The 21,299-nt window shown below is 44.3% G+C and overlaps 1 protein-coding gene across 1 annotated transcript in view; it reads left to right on the top strand.

Moving 5' to 3' along the window:
- The window catches only part of LOC126546903 (uncharacterized), a 50,019-nt gene that overhangs the window by 12,337 nt on the left and 16,383 nt on the right, over positions 1–21,299 (top strand). The window contains exons 7-9 of the mRNA XM_050194622.3: positions 736–802; positions 1,518–1,697; positions 3,867–4,023. Coding sequence (XP_050050579.3) covers positions 736–802; positions 1,518–1,697; positions 3,867–4,023 — 404 coding nt within the window. The remainder of the gene's footprint in view (positions 1–735; positions 803–1,517; positions 1,698–3,866; positions 4,024–21,299) is intronic.

Genomic DNA, 21,299 nt, shown 5'->3' with positions numbered 1-21,299 from the left:
CCCGTTGAGTTTAGTCTATCAAGCTTTTCGACTGGGATTAAGGAGCTCTTCCTGACATTTCTGCGAGGATGGTAATGAATACGATCTGCTTTATAACTGAATTTCTATTTGTAAGTGCCTAAATATCAAGCATATACAAGCAACATCAAAGAGACATATTCTTCGAAGTTTCTAAATGTGCACTGAGCAATGTGGGTTCCAGCCAACTAGTGAAATCCTCTCACCGAAAGGGTGTTACTACGATTTTGCAAGAGAAAAATAAGCTGCGAATTTTGCACCGATGCAAGGTATCATGAAACATGGTTCTTCTTCCATCATGCAATTTTCTTTCAAGGTCAAGCTTGGTGCAATGAAACATTGCGTTATTTGAGCGCAATACAACAAGAACACCCCTTACAATAGAAAGTTGTCTTATGTAATGCTCACCACTTTATTTTCATAGATGGAAAGCTGTCGTCTCTTACTGGTACTTCTCGCTATGTGATCATGTCTTGCGGTCATAAACGTCGAAAACTACAATCTCAGAAGAAATTGCATGTACTGGTTTCTGAGAATAAGTGAAAGTTATTGTGGATGCGACACACCAATAGAAAATTTCTTCAAAGAAGGGCGGGGGGCAGGAGAGCTTCGTGGGCACTAAATGTACACGCAAAATCAGATGATGCGATGTATTTTTCATAATCCCTTGTTTGTCATCGCTTTTTTTTTTCTAATAATTTTTGCGAGTTATTTTAGGAGGCACAAAGGCTGTTTCCATCAGTGCCACTCGTTGGGCGTCTTCTACAAGAAGACTGGACGTACGGTAAGTGACTTCAGGAGAATAATTGGAATTTGGTTTTCGTTATTTCTTTCTTTGCATTTTCTGCAGCCATTTTATACCAGTCGTTAGCGTTACCATATCCCACGTTAGTAATCATTTATCCCCGTCAGACGTGAGAGAATATGAACTTCGGCTGTTGTCGGGTTAGCAGGCGTTAAAATACAATTTTAGTTTCTGAAACTATGACTGGCACAATGTAAGAAAAGAAAGCAAAAACAAAAAATTAGTACTTCAGTCAAAATCAGCTTGTGCCCCTTGTTCTCGTAATATTGATTCAAGCCTCATCGCGATGAAAATGTGGCAAATAGACTACAAAACTGAAAACAGTTACAGGTAAAATTGAACAAAATACAGGCTTTAATTTCGAGCGCGCATTCTTTCGCCTCCTGTTTGTTGAGTGGGCTTGCTGGCTAAAGTGGGCTTGAGCTAAACAGCAAATGTGCGTTGCATTGTGTTGCAAACGAATCAGAAAAATACAACGAGAGGAAGCATGACAATTATTTTTACCTGCCTAGCAAGCGCAATACATTGCTTTTATTTTCTCGAATTTCACCGATCAAGGTCAGTCGTTTATTTATGTCACAATTGCGATCATGCTAAGAAATACATCGCGCATTTTTATGAATGAACCACACTTTTGCAGGAGCACGTTTCGCGAATCTTCATGCTGGGCCACTAAAGATTTCTCTTCTTGCAGATGGCTACATTATACCGAAAGGAACAGTGTGCACAGTCTTCATCTACGTCCTGCACCGTGACCCTAGGGAATTCCCGAAACCGGAGGAGTACATACCGGAGCGATTCCTACCGGAAAACTGCGTCGGCAGGCATCCGTTCGCCTACGTGCCTTTTTCTGCCGGCTACAGGAATTGCATCGGTAAAGGAATTCGCATCTTCGGGTAGAACTGTACGTGTCATAATACATGGCGCTTATCACATGCCGCAATAAGAAGTGAGGCCGAGTGATGAATGAGACATGTCACGCCCTAACAACATGGGACAAATAGGAAAAACGAAAGGCCATACTTAGCGCGGGAAAGGGCATCGTCGTTTAGATGGGGTCTCTCATTTATAGTCGCGAGTTCGTTCTCATGGCAACAGTCAGCCGCTGTCCAATGGACAAACGGAGACACTGCAGCACTAGCGTACACAGCCTGTTGTAAACGCTGTCACTGTGGTGCAAAAGGTGCACCCTCGCTGCTGCCGCATCCAGCAAAGGGCGAACGCGGCAGCCACAGTTCTTGCTATATTTATTTTATTGAAGTAACTGCATCACATGTGCAGACATTACAGCAGGAAGGTATAACAACAAAACATGAACAAAGTCAAAATTAGACAAACACATAACGCATGATCAAGAACACCATTTGATGAATACGAAGCAGCTCGGGTGGTAAGGCTACTGCGCTCTCTGATAGCGAGTGCGAACAAAGAGTAAAGGAATACACGGAATACAGGCAGTTGAATGCACACAGTCGGTATCATGCCATCAACTTTTATCGTTGATAATTTTCACTATATGGGTAGCTATCAGCCGGTTATCGTAGTCGAATTGGCGAGGTGCGCTCAGAGCTTTCAGAATTTAGTTTCTGAAAGCGCAGCTAGACGAAAATGTTCACAGGAGGCTTCAGAACATCGAGCCCAAGCCAATAACCAATGTCCTTGCACCTTAAGCACGCAGTGTTTGAATGATTCGTGAGGTTGAACGCCCCAAAGCAGTACTGGGGCTATGGCAAATGCTGTAATAGAGAGGGCTCTGCGTTATCTTGACAACCTGTGCCTGTCTTGCCTGCATCTAATAATAAGTAAACGAGTCTTTTGTTGTTGTTACATTTCGCCCACGTCGAAATACAGAGGCTCTGGGTCGAACCCACGACCTCGTGCCCAGTAGCAGAACGCCACAACCACTGAACCACCGTGGTGTGTACGCCCTGCTGTATACAGAGGGCGCATTGATGTGAAGCAGCTGAGAAATCCTGGCTGCACGTCTTGGTAGCCGCATAATGGACGTTTCTTATGGCTTTCGTATTCATAAAACTCCTAGTGCAACTTTATCACTGGTATCAATTTTCAGACAATATTCACGCAAAATTTAGAGTTGATGTAGTGCTGGTGCGAACCAATGATTGTATTGTATGGTGCACGCTACCTTACTAACCTAAGAAGCTGATGTGAGTTGCAAGAAGCGTTTGATGTGGATTTATATACCGAGGTAACCCTTGAATTTACAAAGTTCAGCTGACTGAGGAGTACGTAGGACCGTGATAAAAACATAGAAAGGTGTAATGCGTAAGCGTAAACAGTGCACGTCGAAAAGCACCTTTCGCTTGGAAGACGAACTGATGTGTGCTTTCATGAAATACGGGACTGATTATGATATCCCTTTTGGTGTACCATTGCCGGGCATATCACTGAGCCCGTTTAGCTTAGTGTTTAGCTAAGAACGAAATATTTTAACGGCCTGCCATTAACGGTCTCCGCACTGGTCTCGTCAGTATGTGTCCCTTGTTGTCGCTGTCTTTTCACGCTGCTTAATATTTAACCATCATAACGTCGTGTTTTTGACTGCTCAATTTGAACTTAATGATGTACGTGCTGGGGATACCCATCTCTATGTTTTTCATCTCCTTTAAGAACACTATTGCATCACAAGGGCCCATGGTAGCTAAGCAACAGCTGTGTTTCTGTGCAAGCTAGGCATGCGGTTAGTCATGAATAAGTGCACTGTGAGCACACATGTCTGACTTATGCACTGTAAACTAACTCCAGGCTGCGTTTCTTAGTGCTCCGAAAATTGACTTTTTGTTTTTGTTTGGGCGATTTCCGCGTTGATAAGTGATTCTTTGGCTAGCATGCAAGCACCGCAAAAAAATTGTACAGCGGGAAAATTTCATGAGGGGCCAGTTCATGCCATGCCTGTTTAAGAATTATAAGGCTCCAGATTTTTTATTACTATTTTTTGAAATGAAAAGCGAAAATTCATATTCAACTGGCGCTGCCAGCTTGCCGCCGGTCTGTAATCTTTCTGTCCTTCGTTTCTATGCAGGCCAGAAATTCGCTTCGATGGAGATGAAGACACTTGTGTCCCGCGTGCTGAGGAACTACAAGCTGGAATCGATGTACCACAGGGATAAGGTGCAAGCTGTGGCAGAGCTTGTGCTTCGCGCTCGCAACGGTCTGCGGATACGCCTCATTCCACGAGAGTAGTGACACCGTCGTTGTTATGCATCTGTGTTTCTTCTTATTTACATAATGTGCAAAGAAGCATGCTGTCTAAGCACAGTTCTCTCCCGGCGACATCAGGGAAAATGTGTGTGTGTCCAATAATTTCACAATGTGTCCTTACGTTCGCTCACTCATGTCTGATGACTAGTCTTGATGCCTTATTTCTGCTCATGTCTCTATTTCACAACATAAGGCTTCATCAAACTGTAAACCCGAGAAAACTACGCACAGCGACCCTTTAACAATTTAACAATTAAAGTGTTCGTCATTTTTTCACCAGTAATGAGCAAGCCTCCATCTCTTTTTTTCATTTTCTCCTAGCGCTCACGAAGTTGGCCGCGATCACAAAGTCTGACTAACGCAGCCAGACTAACCACGCGTGTATGTCATAAGTTTGTGCTCATTGAAGGGCAGAAACGTTTCTACTTCAGGGCCAATATTCCTTTCGAGATAGGGAGGTGGTTATCCACACGCACGTATGCACGCGTATGCACGACCGAGCACGCTTAATTCAGGTTTGTTGGTGTGCGTCCCCGACACGATAATGTGTACTACTTCTTCATGTTGTTACAGGAAGAATCTATGTACAAAGGGTATATTTAGAAGGCAAGGCGCGCAGCGGTGCAGCAATGATAGGGCTAGAGCGTTCACACCAGAAAGCCACACCGTCATCGTCGTTATCGTCCAAGTACCGACCATAGGATCGCCACCCGTGAAAATACCTTTAAGCATAGGCTGCTTCTCGACAAGCAAGGTGGGTATTCTGCAACTGTCCACCTATTGGACATGTCCCCCCAATCCAGCCAATTAGAAATTCAGCAGCAGACGAAATGGACATGTTCATTAGGTGGCCACTTACAGAATGACCAGCCCGCCCCCCTCCCCCCTCCTCCCCGGGATAAGAAAGCAAAATTTTATACGTCCAATGAGGAGTAAGAGTAAATTACGAACACCGTGCTGAACCGGTAATCATATTCTCAACAATTCAAATCCCCGGACGGAGTCTTCACGGGCAGACTCATTATGAATTTTTAGCATCGACAAACATTTATAACTCAAAGACCAAGAAGCATTTGCAGCTGCTGCTGTCTGTGAACCACATGGTAAATGTCAGCTCTGATTTTAAAGAAACTAGTGATCATGTTAAGCAGTGCAGTGAGAAACACAGCAGGGACAAAATTGGTACCACTGAAGCGCAATAAACAAAAATACCATGGTGGCTAACTGTTTCTGTTAACGCAAAAAAGACAGTGGCGGCCATTATCAGCAGGCAGCTACACATTATGGGGCAAGCGGGACACCGAGTACGCTATTCCGCTTTAACTGTAGCACAAAGAAGTGCCCCCCCGAGAACGAGTCTAAGGCCGGAAGTCTAACCGAGTGTTGTTTCATCTTTTACCCTGCGCCGGTGATGGAAGTAAAGTGGAAATAAAAAAAAATTAGATGAAATTGTACTCTTGTGAATTTTTTAACAACCTGCTTTTGGCAGCAAACAGCGGCCTTTCTCATCGAGCACGGCAAGTTTTTTTGCCTGACTTCAAATGTTGGTCTGTAGCTTTATTTTTCTTCTTAGTGTAGACTAAGACGATTCAGGCATTGTATGCTCATTTTCACCGACACCTCACAAGGCTTCAGTCCTTCACATCGCCTCTACGTCATTAATGGCATGACGAATTTTCGGTGGAGTAATAGCGAATATGGGCGCACCCGCACGGTACTTTGTATTGCACAGCACATGAGTGCAACGGCCAAGAATTGTCTCTCGCGGTCGGAATAACACGATACTCAACGATTGGGAAAATAGGCAGCTTCTTTCTGGTGTGAAGAGGCGAGCTGAATTTCAAGCAGAAAATAAACACCGCTGGTTTCGTGGATTACATAGAGTAATCTTAAATGTCCTAATTTTCAGCAAAAAGAAGAACGCGTGCCACCTTTTTTTTTTTTCACCACAAACGCTCGAAAGTAAAACATCACTGAGCCAGTCTGCCCACTTGAAATAGATGTCACTCGAAATATTTAAATTAGTGTAAGATTACTTTTAGACATAACTATAGTGATGTGCAGTGGAGGGTATGTTACTAAAAGACCTATTTGCACACAGTATAGAGGAAACACCATAACCAAAGCAAACATAATGTACAGTACTGTCCAATGGAACCTTCAGTGTCAAAGCATACTAAGCTTTTTCCTGAGCTGCCACTTACAGTCCCTACGCAAGAACCTCAAAAATTTCTTTGTGTGAAAACAGGAAGAGCATGCAAGGTTGAAAAGAAAGGACAAGTGTTGCAATTTTTTTTCTTTTACGTTCGCCTTTTCTTCTGCCATAATTTTCTATGTGATGCTGTGCACCGAGTGCCGCAAACGCTGGTCGATTATTTAATTGAGGCTACTGATTGAGAGCGTATGAACTAAGTCTCCCATCTCTTCTATTTCTCTTATAGGGCGACATGAATATTAAATGTGAATAAAAGGCAATATCGATGCTTGAGTTAATGGTATAACAAGAAGACTACTTATCATTTCGAAATTGTTGTTGCGTCCACCAGAGCTAATCCAGGCAAAATTCGGCAAAAGCAAACTGTTTTCTAAATGACGATATTCGAGCTTAATTATATTTCTTAAAAATCGCAATACAACCGTCACAAACAAGCGGCGTGAATAAAAAGCCATGTGAATTCTATCCTTTCTTTCTGTAAGAAATAATACTGAATCACTTCCGAGAGAAACAAACAGCTATTAAGAGCCTAGAAAAACAGGGTTATTTAAGCGGACTTCGATGCCAGTAAAGCAGTGCTTAGTGTGAAAATGCTATTCTGCAAACACTGCTTTTGCAAGCCTGTTACACAAGAAGCTCTGCAGCTGTGCAAAGTTCAGCCTTCGGGCTGTACTTCAGGCTTGTTTCTTGGTTAAAAAAAAAAAGAAAGGCAAAAAGTGAAAGGCGATTGTCAGTACACGTGTGATCGGTAACCACGCGAGAGGCCCAGCCACGCAACATTAAACGCATTCCGAGCCCTCTAAGCAGTGCCCATAGCTCCTTGCAAAGCGGCCGCAGGGGAAGAAGTAACACGCGACAAATCCATATCTACGAAAGCAAACGTTTAATTCAATCTCTGCACAAAAGTCCGCACTCGCTACAACCTGCGCGCGCGTAACGAGAAAAGCACTGGGGACAAGAAAGCAGTATGAGTGGCTTGCGTTAGGCAACCTTGAGCCTGGTCTTTTTTTTTTTTTATCAACGCTCGTACCGCAAAGCAATTTACGGAGCTGTGCTCCGATTGCGCCACGCACACAGTGGCAGAGCAGATTACGGTTCTTGCGGGGCACGTCAGTGCGCGCCAACGGCCTTCTCGCTACAGAGATTTGGCTCGCAAGTCACCGCCTCTGTCGGTCGGCGGGCTTTTTTTCTCTCGTGCGGAACCCGAGCGCGGAAATACCAATCACTCCAAGGATTTCCGGTTGCATCCTAGGTAGGTCCTGTTTCATAGGCAGGCGGTCGTACTGCGCCCGAGAAGCCGTCGCCCCGAGCCTCAGGGCCACGGGCCGGCTCCAGAGGTGCAGAGCAAACGCGAAGAAAGAAACGGCCCACACGCCCACTGACCCACACACGGGCAGCGACCTCGCGCTCGCAGCGGCGCCTTTTCGTGGCGCTACTGTTATTGTGGTTCAGCGTGGAAGGTCGGGTTCACCGACGAGCGCTGGTTCGCCCCGCTCCGTACCGAGCTCCGGCGAGAGACGCCTCGCCGTGGGACCAGCGGCCATGACAACAGAACGCATTCAGTATATCTGTATTAATGATGCTGCCCCGTACGCTTGTTGCGCACTTCCTCGAAGCTATAAAGATTCGCGCGCTACGCATGGCAACGCGATATACTCCCGAAACGTAAACACGCTGATTATAGCCTTGCTTGCGTCACTCACCGTGACCGCGCGAAGGAAAGCCAGAACGTGGCGAATATGGCGCTGTGCGTATATGAAGTCAGGAAGTCAACGTGAATTTTTCCTTAATTATTTTCTCGTGGGGTAACCTAATGTTTGACATCGTTTGTGTGTCTATTTACAATCCATGAAGTAGAACTTAGAGCTATAGGAGTCATGCAGTCAGCTGGATCACCTTCTTACACTACTTGCACTATGAATGCGTTTTGGAAGAACACTAACACGAAAATTGTAATGACCTGTCTTATTACTGGCCTCTGCATCGCCATTACCGATAAGCTATTTTTGTTCTAGCTCAGTCATAGCAGCTGACTACGGAACATTGCATACAGACGCTGCCCTGATACCCGAAGCATTCCTGAAGGGCGCCTTTACTGCTGCCTGCACTTCAACGAGCTTTTCAATTCTTCCCAGAACCATAGTGAACGCATCAGCTTCCCCCCTGGTCATATAAGACCCTAGTTTGAACGTCACCCAAAAGAGTGAAAAGCGATCTAGACAAACACATGCAGAGGAGAGGTTTAATAATGCAACCTAGCTTTGCATTATGAAACAGCTCTGGTGAGCAAGACGCCGGGAAAATACGTTAAATGCTTTGGGCATACAAGTGACCGGTTTTCAGGTAACTGCATGGCATGCGAAACAAACGGCGGTGATTGCTACATCCTTCGCGCATTGCCGAGGCAAAAGTAGGTGCTCCCCGCTTGGCATTTATATGCCTCCCACTGGAAGGGTGGCCATGAGGGTCGCCAGATCAATGAGGTTAATATTATGCGTGTCTTTATTGCAACTTAATGCAGTATTTTACTTCCGCAGCTGTGTCATAAACGGCTTCGCTTAAGCTGACTCTTATAAGGTAACAATGCATTTGATTTTGCTCTAGATTTGCTAAAATTGGATCTATCTTCCTCAGTGGGCAGTTCCGCATAAATTGTAATAATGTCCTACCTTGTAGTCATTGCTCTTGCCAGAAAACTAATAGCGCTAATTTCTCCTTCTTTCTTGCAAACCTTGTACCCGCAGCGATCGCCAACCATTAACAGCGCGTAAGTTGAACGAAAAGCACAAGGAGCAAATAAACGGGGGAAAATGATAGCACCAACAACAAGTCACGTTTCAAAAGGAAGACTGATGGGTGTAGAGATGCTGTAGATTAATTTTGATCATCTGGGGTTCTTTACGATACACCTAAACAGCTGTACGGCAGAGTTTCCAGATCCTTCTAAATGCTGGCGCCACCTCCCGAAAGTTGAACCCGCGAACTGATTCTTAGCAGCAGACGACCATCACCACAGAGACGCCCCTGCGAGTTCAAAAGGAAGCTAACGTACTATAATCAAAGAGAATTAGAATGAAAGGGCACCTTATTTCTCTCTATGTACATTTTTTTTTCACTAGCACTCGCATTTAAAAAAAAAAACAATATTTTAACTCCATTAGTATTCTTACGGAATATGGGTGCAAGTTGGCTTTATTTAAGCAAGTTTGCACCAACGTCCTTGTTAGATGCCGCGCAGCTCTAAACGCGGAAGTTTCTCAGCCAACGCAATCATCCGCAAGCAAAGGATTCTGCATCGTCAAGGCTGCTGAAAAAAAATTTATGTGCATTCGCCGGCTATATGCATATACCTCCAGTAGACTCTTCGCGTCCGTTTCCTTTTAAACTAAACAAAAAAAAAAAGGTGACACAGTGGCCGTAGCAAGTTTGTGAACCATGAAAAGAACGAGGAGAATTGATGGCTTCCAAACGTTCTGCTGCTGCGCTTCGTGTGCACCAGCAGAAAGCCATAGCAGCTGAGCGAACTAGTCAGGTCACGGAGGGGGAGGAGAAATGAACGCTTATGGTGATGAACAGCGAGAGAGAGGTCACGGAGATTTGCGTTCTTAAGTGTACTTCGGCTAAAAAACAAACCAGCGCAATTACTTCTGTAATCAGTAACAGTGAAATCTTCAATGCGCACGCTGCAATCCTCTTCATCCTGCACCCTTTTAATCTAAGCTGCGAAATCATCTTGTTTTATCACTGGATCACTGGCGGTTGCTTATATCAGAGCACCAATAAAGAAACGATTCTGTTTATACATGTGCTTCTCGCCCAAAAGCCAACTACAAGCTATGAAGGCATAGTAATCTCGAAAAAGAAAAAGAACAACAAAAAAGCTTAGACTACGTTGTATCATCCTCCTCCATAGGAACAGGGTAAGTACGTATAGGCAACAGGACATGTATGGGAGTTTTTTTTTTTTTAGCTTAAGGCGTGAGCACAGTAGACAAACGAAGCTTAAAATGCATTTATTTCGATTTCTCGCGGTTTAAAATTTGTTATTTTATTAGTATAAGTAACATCATGGCGTTGCAGATAATAGACAATGGAGGTCGCCACAGGCGGAACAGGCACTCTTACCTTTTCTTCCCAACTGGCGAGTAATAGGGAAGCCACTCATAGCAGTGCGAGCACTGTTGTCATAATGCCAGGACACAAGCTACTCGAGCTGCTCAAACAGGGACACATAAACTCACTAATAAAACAACAGATAAATGCACCACGCCGCCTAGCACGCATTTAAAAGGCTATTAAACCCGAACGATCAAGAAATGCGCTCTCGACATGCAAGAACTAACCCGTACCAGTAACGATGTGCGCTTGTCGCTCCCCCAATGGCACCCCCCTCCGCCTTTTCTTTTTCCTTTTTTCGTCAAGAGACCCATAAAAGATGTGCGATAGCAATGAAATGCAAAAACATCATATTCCTTTCCATGCCAGTTGTTCCAGTCTACTAGAGTGAACATTTTTAATGGCTTTCTAAAGAAGCACACACAGAACTGTAAAAAAGGTCCTAGCTCGGATGCCCTATTCAAACTATGTGATTAAGCGTACGATGGGAAGCCAAAAAAAGGGCATAGCATTTCAGTGGACAAGGGTTTCAAAGATCGCGTAGACTTCGTTCACACTCCTTAGAAAGAAGGGGCTCAATCATCTTAACATATTCTTTCTAATATTTTTAACAAACAAGATGTGGGAAACGCATCGCAGTGATGTCGTCCTCGCCAATTTTTAAGCGAATGAGCGCTAAGACGTAGAAAATTTCACAGAGAAGCGAAGTCACAGATTTTTTTTTTACCTCTAGACTTTTTATTCCCGTGGCAACAATATACTAATGCTAAGTGACGTAGTTATCTTTGGCTGCCACATGGGGTGCAGACATACATAAGGACCTAATTACAACAGCATGAATGCCTCCAGTTATGAACGAGCAAGAGCTTTGGTTGTAAGGGAAGACGGGTTCTTGATGTTCCTGTATTAGTTGAGACACATCGCGGTATTTATCATTTGACAATGTACATCGTAGCACAATTTCAGGATGGATATCTCCAAAGTGGAGATAGCCTTAGGATTTCTTGGCGGTGCATGCGGCTACCGCGCATATGGACTCATGCGACGAGCTCAAGACATTTGGAGTGGTGTTAGCTCAGTAGCTATGGAGCCTGAACACGAAGTCGAGGGTTCGATTGCTGGCCGTGGCGGCCACACAGCCACATTCGTCGCGACTTGAACTGAAGCGCCGTCGCAAATTGGACTCAACCGCAGACGTTACTACATCGAGTATACGGGAGAAAACGCTATGTCGCTTTCCGTACAATCCCCACATTTTGTCAGAATGTCCTAGTAGCTACGTGGCCATCCTGACTAGCCTCGCTCAACTTACGGTGTAGGCAAAGAAAGCTCCGCTTCAAAAGATAACAGAACACACTGCCACAAGCCATTATCATCAGGTCCTCTGTTCGCAACTGCCTACGAGTATTGTCGTAAAATGTAATAGTAATTGGTGTACTAACTAGCTGACTAGCATTTTAAGCTTATCCTGTCCCCGGTGGCCACATTTTCGTGTAGGCGAAAAGCCGTAACACCTGTGTACCGTATATTGGGTGCACATTAAAGTGGTCACAGTGGACACAGTGGTCAAAATTAATCCGGAGCCCCTCCCCCCCTCCCCCCCCCCCCACTCCTACGGCATGCCTCATAGTCATATCTTGGTTTTTGCACGTAAAACCCCAGAATTTCTATTTGGTATCTTAAACTATAAAGTTTAGGGTCTAAATTCGCAAAGATTCTCGTTCGTGAGTGCCATTTTCTATTGGCCGTCCGCCTTCGCTGAAAATATGTCTAGAATCAGGATTGGTTGGAATTATTTTTTACGAACGATCCTAGCGTAAAAGCTTTTTGTTTGTACAGGCCCAGAACTGCTTTGTTGGCTTGATCTGACTTGACGCTCTTTAGCTGCCATCTGCGGCGGTATTGTGCCTGAATCAATCGCAGGTGTATAATCCTTGACCAGTCTCTCTTTAGGCAACTGTAGCGTCGGGTATGGGCTGAAGCACTCACCTGTATTTTGAAAACTCGCGTCCTTCGTTTGCTAAAACTGTTCACTAATCAACAAGCCTTGTAACGTCACCTCTTACAGAGGGGAAGCCCGCTTTACGAGGAAGTCCGGCGTCTAAAGTCGGGAAAGTTTGGCATGAATTGGCTTTGCCCCTGCGGCAGCATGGTGTGTATGGCCCTTTAAATAAGGCAAATGAAAGGGTTCATTCCTGACGCGCACCCAAATCTACCTGAGGATTTTATACAAGGTAATATTAATAGACACAATCTTTCCCATCTATGTATGAATGTGAACGCAAGGGAAATGTACTCGGCTACCGGTTTGTGTGGTTATTTTAAACACTATATCGTTTCTTCGCCGACTGCCCTATACTTATCCTGCATCGAGAACGAAATAGTTTGAAAGCAGCGGTTTGCACCTCTGTAATTGGATCGAGAGTACCCTTTGTTTCGAAACTGTGTATCATTTGAATACTGCCGCAGAACTTGTTGCTATCCGGGAGGCACTTCGATTTCGCTCCGAGCAGCCTCCTCATGCATGAACGATATTCTCGATTTTAAGTCATCCTTCAAATAATTGACTATGTCCTCAGACTTATGGGGCCCGTATTGTTCAATGGCTATAGAAATTACAGAGCAGCTCGAGTATGCAAATAGAAATGACCATAATCTCCTCTTTTAGTGGATGCCTTCTCACTGTGGCGTGATTGGGAACGAACAGACAGATGCTGAAGAAAAAACTGCTTTAGATAATGCTTCTGATGTACGCATTCCGTTCTGACGAACAGACACAAACGCCCTACTTCTTTGCGAATACGCAGCCATACGTTGGAGCACTGGACCCAACCAGATCGACAACACAAGCGAGTGCATAAATGGGACCCAGAAATTAAATTTCGTATGTCTCACAAAGTCAAAAGCTACCAAACAAGCATAATGCACCGAATTCGCCTTGGTGTCGCATTCACCCTCCATTACAGACATCTAATAGGTTGTAGTGATGCCAGCCCGAATTTATTTATTGATTTATTTATTTATTTATTTATTTATTTATTTATTTATTCATTCATTTATTTCCAATACTGTGAGCTCTGCCGGGCTGTTACAGGGTGGGAATACCGAGCACGAAGTTCACCCAAACAACACTTTCAAAATGTTCTTCGAAAGAGTAAACCATATCATTGCTCGGAAATACACATGAATTCAAGTTATTACACTCAACAATTGTCTAGACAATGAAAAAGTGCTTAAAGACATCAACTCTTGGCAAATAAGGCATTATAGAAAATTGGGATTAGTTCGCGGTGCAACCCTTCCAGGAGGTTTCAAATACAAACTGGAATTGAGGTTCAGCTTATTGTAATAGAGTTGATATAAAAACTTAAAGCATGCGATTTTCCTGCGCACAGATAACGTAGTGAGACCAGCCCTGACGAGCATGGAGGTTACCGAGTGCGTTTTGTCGTAATCAGAAAAAATAAGCCTAACTGCCATTCGCTGAATGCGCTGTAATTTATCGATTATGTATTGTTGATGAGGGTCGCAAATTATACAAGCATACTCTAAATTTGGTCTAAGAATAGTAGTCTATGCCTTAAGTTTAATATCTGGTGCAGCATCTCTTAATTTACGCCGTAACAAGCCAAGCTTGCGCTGGGCTGATCCACATATGTTTTGGTCGTGTTCATTCCAGTTGAGGTTACTAGTGATTGTTACGCCAAGATATTTTAGCTTTGTGGAACGCTTAATTACATTATTATTCACAGCATACGAAAACATGAATGGAGTTTTCTTATTCGTAACTGTCATGCAAACAGATTTATCAAAATTGATTTGCATATGCCATTTTTCACACCAGTTATAAATTCGACATGAAGCATCATTTTGTTGTTCTTAATCAGAAACACTCTTAACGCGGCAAAACAAGAGGCACTCATCGGCAAAAAACCGCACTTCAAACATCGGATGTATATTAGTTGCGATAGCATTATTATACAGTACGAACAAAATTGGACCCAAAACAGGCCCCTGAGGTACACCTGATGATACAGAAAGGAAAGAGGAGTACTCGTCATCTATTTCAACAAACTGTTGTCTGTTGTGTAAGTAAACCTGAATCCATTTAATAATTTTTGAATTTACATTATACCCATAAAGCTTTTCAATTAGCTTCCTATGGCTAATCCTATCAAATGGCTTTGATAAATCCAGATCGGATTGTGGATACTGTCAGTTATCAGAAACATTTGATCACATATTTTGCGTTTGTCCCGCGTACGCGCAAGAGCGACAGGAGCTGGTCTTTACCATTGCAAACGCCGATAAGAGGCCTCTGTTAGACGAGTTTATTTTAGGTCTTTGGCTGAATGCAAACAGCGCAGCCCCGATAACAAGTGCCGCAATAGCCGTTCTACAAGCCAGTGGGCTGGACGCACGGCTTTAGAGATGCCACAGCGCTGTGAACTTGTATACTATACCGAATCAGACCGTATGCCGAATCCCACCTTATATACCGACACCCTGAATCATCATTCATCATCTCTTTTTCTCCCCGTCCCTTTTCCCCACTGTAGAGTAGCAGGCCAGAGCAAGTTATAGCTCAGACCGACCTATCTGCCTTTCTGTAAATAAATTGATCTCTCTCTCTCTCTCTAAGCGAAGCATCTGCGGGTTTAGTTCTTAAAGATTGCGTGTCCTTGAATGCTCTTCCATCGAAAAAAGGCGCAATCCTTTCCAGTCATATTCTGGCTATTTTGCTGTATTTTGATTACAGAAGGAACTTTTGCATATGGTATAGTTGTTGTTGTTAGCCGAGAAACATGTGACTCATGCCTATAAGTTACTAATAGGACTCCATGCTCTCGCATAAATCCGAAAAAAATCGGATAAACACTCGCCGGTAAAATTTTTGACAATTCAGATTTATCCGATAAGCTCTGATTTTAACGGCCGATATGACCCTGTTCCGTTCTTTATAGAAATACTTTCGATAATGGGCCTGTTCTAAGCGGTCATTGATACATCGGTCGGTTTGGCCGATATAAATTTTACCTCACGTCAACAACATCTCCTAGACCGCACCCATCGCACATTTAATAAAGGGCTTGTCGCCCCCGGGATCGCGAGACGACATCTTGATATACGGTACCCTGACGGCACTAGAGCCCCCGGGGACCAAATCTAGCGCGGAAAGCCTCCTGGCGGGAAGCATGGCATGCTCACACGACGCATTTCTGTAGCGCGTGAACAGAAATTTTGGGCAAGCAAAACGGGAAGGACGCGAAAGCTTTCCAGCGACTACGTAAAGGAGTTAAGTGATTTTGAAGAGTCAACATCATCTGAAGGAGTCATTGTTTGCAAGTTTTGTTGTCTGACAGTTAGCATTGCCAACGGAAAGGGCACCTTTAAAATTGCGGAGCTTCTACAAGCACAACGCCACGTCCGCTGAAGAAGCCTCGTCTAGACACAGGTTAGCTCTTTTTTAACTGTTGGTGCTCTAAATTTGTGGCTATGTGAGAGTTAGCATGCTTTGTACTGCCTGACACAGTTTCTCCGTTTATTTTGCACGCTTCCTTCTGTACCAGGTGTCATGAGAGACTTCATATGGTCGCAATCCAATTTGTTCCCATCATCTTGTTATTCCTATCCCTTAGGCAACTCGTTACAGCAAAGTTCCCTTGAAGAGTGCATCACACGGGCCCGATCCAACAGACAAGACGCGGATGACATCCCGCACCAGTTTTGCCGTGCACTCTGTCATGCCGGGATTCCACTGCACCAGACTGATGGACCTCTTGACAGCCTCTTTCGAAGCAACTGTCCGGCGGCACGCACGATGTTAGGCAGTGATCGACTATATCGGAAATACCTACATGAGGCCAGTAGGAAATACCTTGTGACGATGAGCTTTTTCGATGAAAGACCGCCCATTTCCATCACCAAGAATGAGTCGCCGGAACTCAGCGGACGTCCGGCAGTGGCGGTGCTTGCAACCTTCTACGACGACGAGCTTCCTGGACGTAGGACCCTCATGATAGACTTGCAAGTAGTTCGGAAATGCAACGTAGTATTAATTGGCATGTTGATACAAACCACTCTTCAGAAGGTTGGAAAAGCCTTAGCCGACGTAGCTGTGTTGTGCTCCTATTCATTTTCCTACATGTAGAAGCTTCACAAGGACTTGCAACTCTCCAGCCCGATTTTAAGACAATTCACTTCAAAGATCCGTGCCACCTACTTAACACCGCTCTGGAGGAGGGAATTAAGACGAGCTCATTGAAGGTAGTTCATGATATTGTTGTGCACTTTCCTGCCCTGCTGAAGTCGTCGCGGGAGCTGCGTCGTAAGTTTGGTCTTGTGTGCGTGACCATGGGTACGACCATCAAGTCGCTGAAAACTGTATGTTCGTCTAGGTGATTCTCGTTTTATGAAGCCATAGAGGATGTTCTGGACTACTGCCGTGCCATTTTGTCTTTCTTGTGAGGCGGCGATGACAAAGGAAAGAAGTGTGAGACGCTCAAAACTCTTGTTTCATCGCCTGAAATTGTGCACGACTAGCTGATTAAGCTGAAGTTTTTTTAGACGAATCCGTGTGCTGTGCTCTCCATCATTAAGCAACTTGAGGAACAGAGTACCCTGGTACACCAGGTTTACCCCATACTGGGGGTTCGTTTGCACACGCTCCTCAGTCAATGGCGTGACCCACCTGAGGTCTTCACATCAGATGTCGCAAGTCTGATAGATCTCCTTGACGAGAATGACCGCTCAGCGACTGTCGCAGACCTCCATGGATACTACGCTGCTGTCGCTGAAAAGTGGAGACAGACAGTTGGGAGGAACCTCTGCAATGCACTCCAGTACGCCAGTGAATCATTTCGGTAGTGTTCAAATTATTAATCCAAATGTGAAGCATGAGCTACCCTGCGCGTTCGAAACCTATGCAGCGATTTTTAAGTTAGTGTTTCTTGAAACTGACGACATGAGCTAGCTCACGAGTGATATTGCGAACAGAGCTATGAAATCAGTAACATTGTTGAACCCCTGTCATTTTGCAGACTTCCCACTGTCCAGTGGCCAGTGCTTTCTCGCTGCGTGCCGAGTCCTCTGGCTCTGCCTGTTTCTAGCGCAAACGTTGAAAGCGCATTTTCAAAGCTGAGAATCATCAACCTAAAGGAGCGCGCTTCCATCAGTGACAACAACCTCGTAAAGTGTGCTCGCGTCTATTACAACAAGCTTTAAGGTTGTTGTGAGGTTAAGGTTAATACGAACAAACCTAGGTGTTTTGTATTCAAGATTTTGTGCTTTTGTGTATATGTGTTTGCGTTCAAACCTTCCAGACAACTAAAATTCGCTTTGTGTGTTCTGATGTTTTCGTGTTCAGATATCATTTCATCTAAGATTTGGGAGTATTGAGAATAATGCAAAATTAAACTCCGAATTTCGGAGAACTGGGGATTTACGAGAAATAAACTCCGATAAACGCCGAATTTCCGTAAAAGAATAAAGTCCAAAAAACACCAACCGAATTTCAAGAAAAATAAACTCCAAAAGCACGGAGCCCTAGTTATTAGACATGAATTCCGGAAGTCATTGAAACTAACAGTAATAACTAGAATTTCAGGGTAATAGCGGCAATAGTATTGTATTTGAGGGGGGAGGACGCTAAAGAAGACCGAAGCGGCGTAAAATTGAAAGAAACAAGAGCCAAACAACGCATGGGCTGTGAGCGTGGAGATCCTAGGAAAAAAATTCGAGTCCGAAAAGAGAATACACCCGGGACACAATGCAACCTTCGGTCACTGTTGAAAAACGTCGTCGAGGGCACACTGATTATTGTAGAGCTTTGTTGTTGTTTTCTGAATATTATTTAACATGTTCTCTCAATATTTTACGACATGGAGGGTTTACATTTGTTTCACTTGAATTCAGAGGGCTTGCTTTTATTACGAGGTTTGTACCAACAGCCATCAGAGAAGTGGGTCGTATTTTGTGATTCTAAGGCAGCTCTTCACAGTCTCAAATCTGCGTTACATCATAGAATTTACGAGCAGATGATATCTGACATCAGGGAAGTGCACCACCAAGCTCTGGAAAGAGGACACCACATTATATTTCAATGGATTCCTGCTCACTGTGGTATCGTCGGCAACAACCTCGCTGACAAGGCTGCCCAGTGGGCCCACAAAGATGCCAAGACGCGTCCAACACCTTTCGCGAGGTCGGACGCTGCCAGAGAACTTCGCCTACTTGCACGCAAGAAGTCACAACATCTCTGGATTTCAAGTGCCTTCAATTGCAGATTACGTAAACTGGACACCATGCTACGGCTACAACTGCCATCTAGCCTTTCCCGCGGCGAAACAACCTTGTTGTGCCGCTTGTGGCTGGGAGTGGCGTTCACGAACGCATACTCCTACCGTATGGGAATGGCCGAGAGCCCGATGTGCGACTCCGGTGGGTGCGAGGAAACCATCGAGCCCCTATTGTGTACCTGCCCTCGCTACGATGTCCAAGGCCTTTCTCTGCGGGCAACTTTACGCCGACTGGACTCGAGACCGTTCACCGAGTCAAAGATGCTCGGACCGTGGCCACACGCGTCACTGGCTCGAAAAGCGATTCCTGCCCTATAGTGCAGTACTTGAAGTGCACCAGCTTAAGAGACCGTTTATAGTGTCCTTGTGTATGGTGTCCCTGCCACACGTACTCAGTGCTTGCTCTCTCCCTTTCGTCTTCTTTCTATTCCCCTTCCCCCACCCCCAGTGTAGGGTAGCAAACCGGATGCTGTTCTGGGTGACCTCCCTGCCTTTCCTATCCTTGTTTTCTCTCTCTCTTGTACCGAAAATATAATGCTGAACTGGACCGAACACTTTTTTTATTAATTGACGCACGATGAACCCACTCCAGATGGTACTATAAAATGTCATGTTGCATGCAAAGGTATCACTCAGTTCGGTGCATATGCACGACTTGAAAACAACTCTCGACTTTACTTTAAAGGGCAAAGTATTTTGTGAATGGTCATTGTAGAAGCTTTGAAAGTTGAACTGGTCGGCTTGAATTCATTGGGGCTGAACAGCGCAAGAAAACATGCACATGGGGAAGAAGGAACACGACAAGGCGCTAACTTAGGACTAAACTTTATTGGCATTTGCGCAAATATGTAGGGTCATTCCTGAGTAGTGTCGGCAGATCAGCACGGCATATATATATATATATATATATATATATATATATATATATATATATATATATATATATATATATATATATATATATATATATATATATATACCAGGGTGGTAGATGTTCTTAATGTCTTTAAGGCATGTGGCGTTGTTCTGAAGTTTACCTTGGAGCTTCTTAGGGAAAATAAGTTGTAATTTCTAGATTTGAAGTTAAGTTTTATTGTAACAAATTGCGCTGGTGGCCCTCATCCCGCTTAGAGAAACCGCTCCATACACGTTATAAGCTTGGGGAGAATGTCATTTGTTTTTTGTGTTTACGCTCTGCGCTAAGAAAATCATGTGTGCATGCGTGAATGGAAGTTCTACGAAGACTACGGAAACTAAGGAGTTGATAAGAATAAGCATACTCCCAATACGTTGAGTATTAAGGCTTATCATATTATCAAAGCGGATGATGAATGCCTAAGCCAGGCTTCGATCATGTTGTCGCCGAAGGAAGTATAGCTTTGCTGGATACGCTATTTTCTCTGTTCTTTTTTTTTTGTTGTTTCTTAGTTTTTTGCTGTGATAATGATGCTATCCTGCCCATATATTTGTACACGTACCTATATGCCAATAAATTTTAGTCGAAATTCATCGACTTGTCAATTCTTCCTCGTATACATGTTTCTTCTTTCTTTTTTTTGCGCTGTTTATAGCCGCAATGAATGGTTATTCTGGCGCCCTCTTGTTCACCACCAGTTTCATCTCGTCGTCTGTGTGCGGAAGTTACCGTTTGTCGAGTTTCATTCATGACAGTGGGCACGTGAAATCTCGGAGGTGGCAGGTCTGCTTCGCACGTTCAGGAAGGAATAATTACCCTGCTAATATTGTGTACAACAGTGTCGGCTTACCAAGGAGAGCGTTCTGAGCTTATATTATACAGATTTATAGTGAAAGCGCAAGCCACTTCGTGCACACTTTACCACAGGCTATTTCTGCATACAGGCCTCTTCCGGAGTTTCTGCCGAAATCACGCACCACGACCGCTGGCGTATATACGGACGTTCTTCTGTCAGCGTGGGTCATTTATTGCGTCGGTGGCGATGAATTTAGGCGCACGTGTGATCAACCTTGTTCCACAGCGCGGTTCCGCTAACATGCTAGGTTCTGCGTTCAAATTTTTTCACCCTTCCATGGACATTTATGGCGTCACTGGTGCCGTCTGGAGTAGTCTGTAGACGGCACCAGTGATGTCAGAAATGACATTTCTGTCATACCACCATAACTCGTGGGCCAGGTAACTCGTTGTAAAAAATTAACTAAAGCCCTCTTCATCACAAAATTTGTGGGAGATTTGCTTAAAAATAGCTGTTCAGGTGTGAGGTAGGAAAAAGAAGGTTTTGGTTATACCTTTGATTACGCAGAAACTAGATCTAACTACAGTTAACCTATAAGAGATAATAAATAGCTACGACTATCGGCCTACTTCTCAATCCTCTTCAACACACCCCTGCAGATTCTGCATGTCAATTTACTTTTACCCCCAACTGTTCAAGTTTTCCGTGGTTACGCCAGCTCAGTAGCGTTAGAGGCGCTAGAAGACGCTGCCGTCTTCTGCCGTGATCTATAGTTCGCTATGGCGGGAAGGTGTTTCCGTTGCACTAGCAATATTTACGAGGCATGTCGGGAGAAAAACCTCCATTTAGAAATATACTGCAATGCCTTTTCGGTAGAAAATGGGAGCTCTCATTGCTGATTTCTCGATCAAGAA

Source organism: Dermacentor andersoni, chromosome 1 (genome assembly GCF_023375885.2).
Source record: "Dermacentor andersoni chromosome 1, qqDerAnde1_hic_scaffold, whole genome shotgun sequence".
NCBI classification, from domain to species: Eukaryota; Metazoa; Arthropoda; class Arachnida; order Ixodida; family Ixodidae; genus Dermacentor; species Dermacentor andersoni.
The sequence above is the reverse complement of the archived record's forward strand: the minus strand, read 5'-3'. Positions and strand labels throughout refer to the sequence as shown.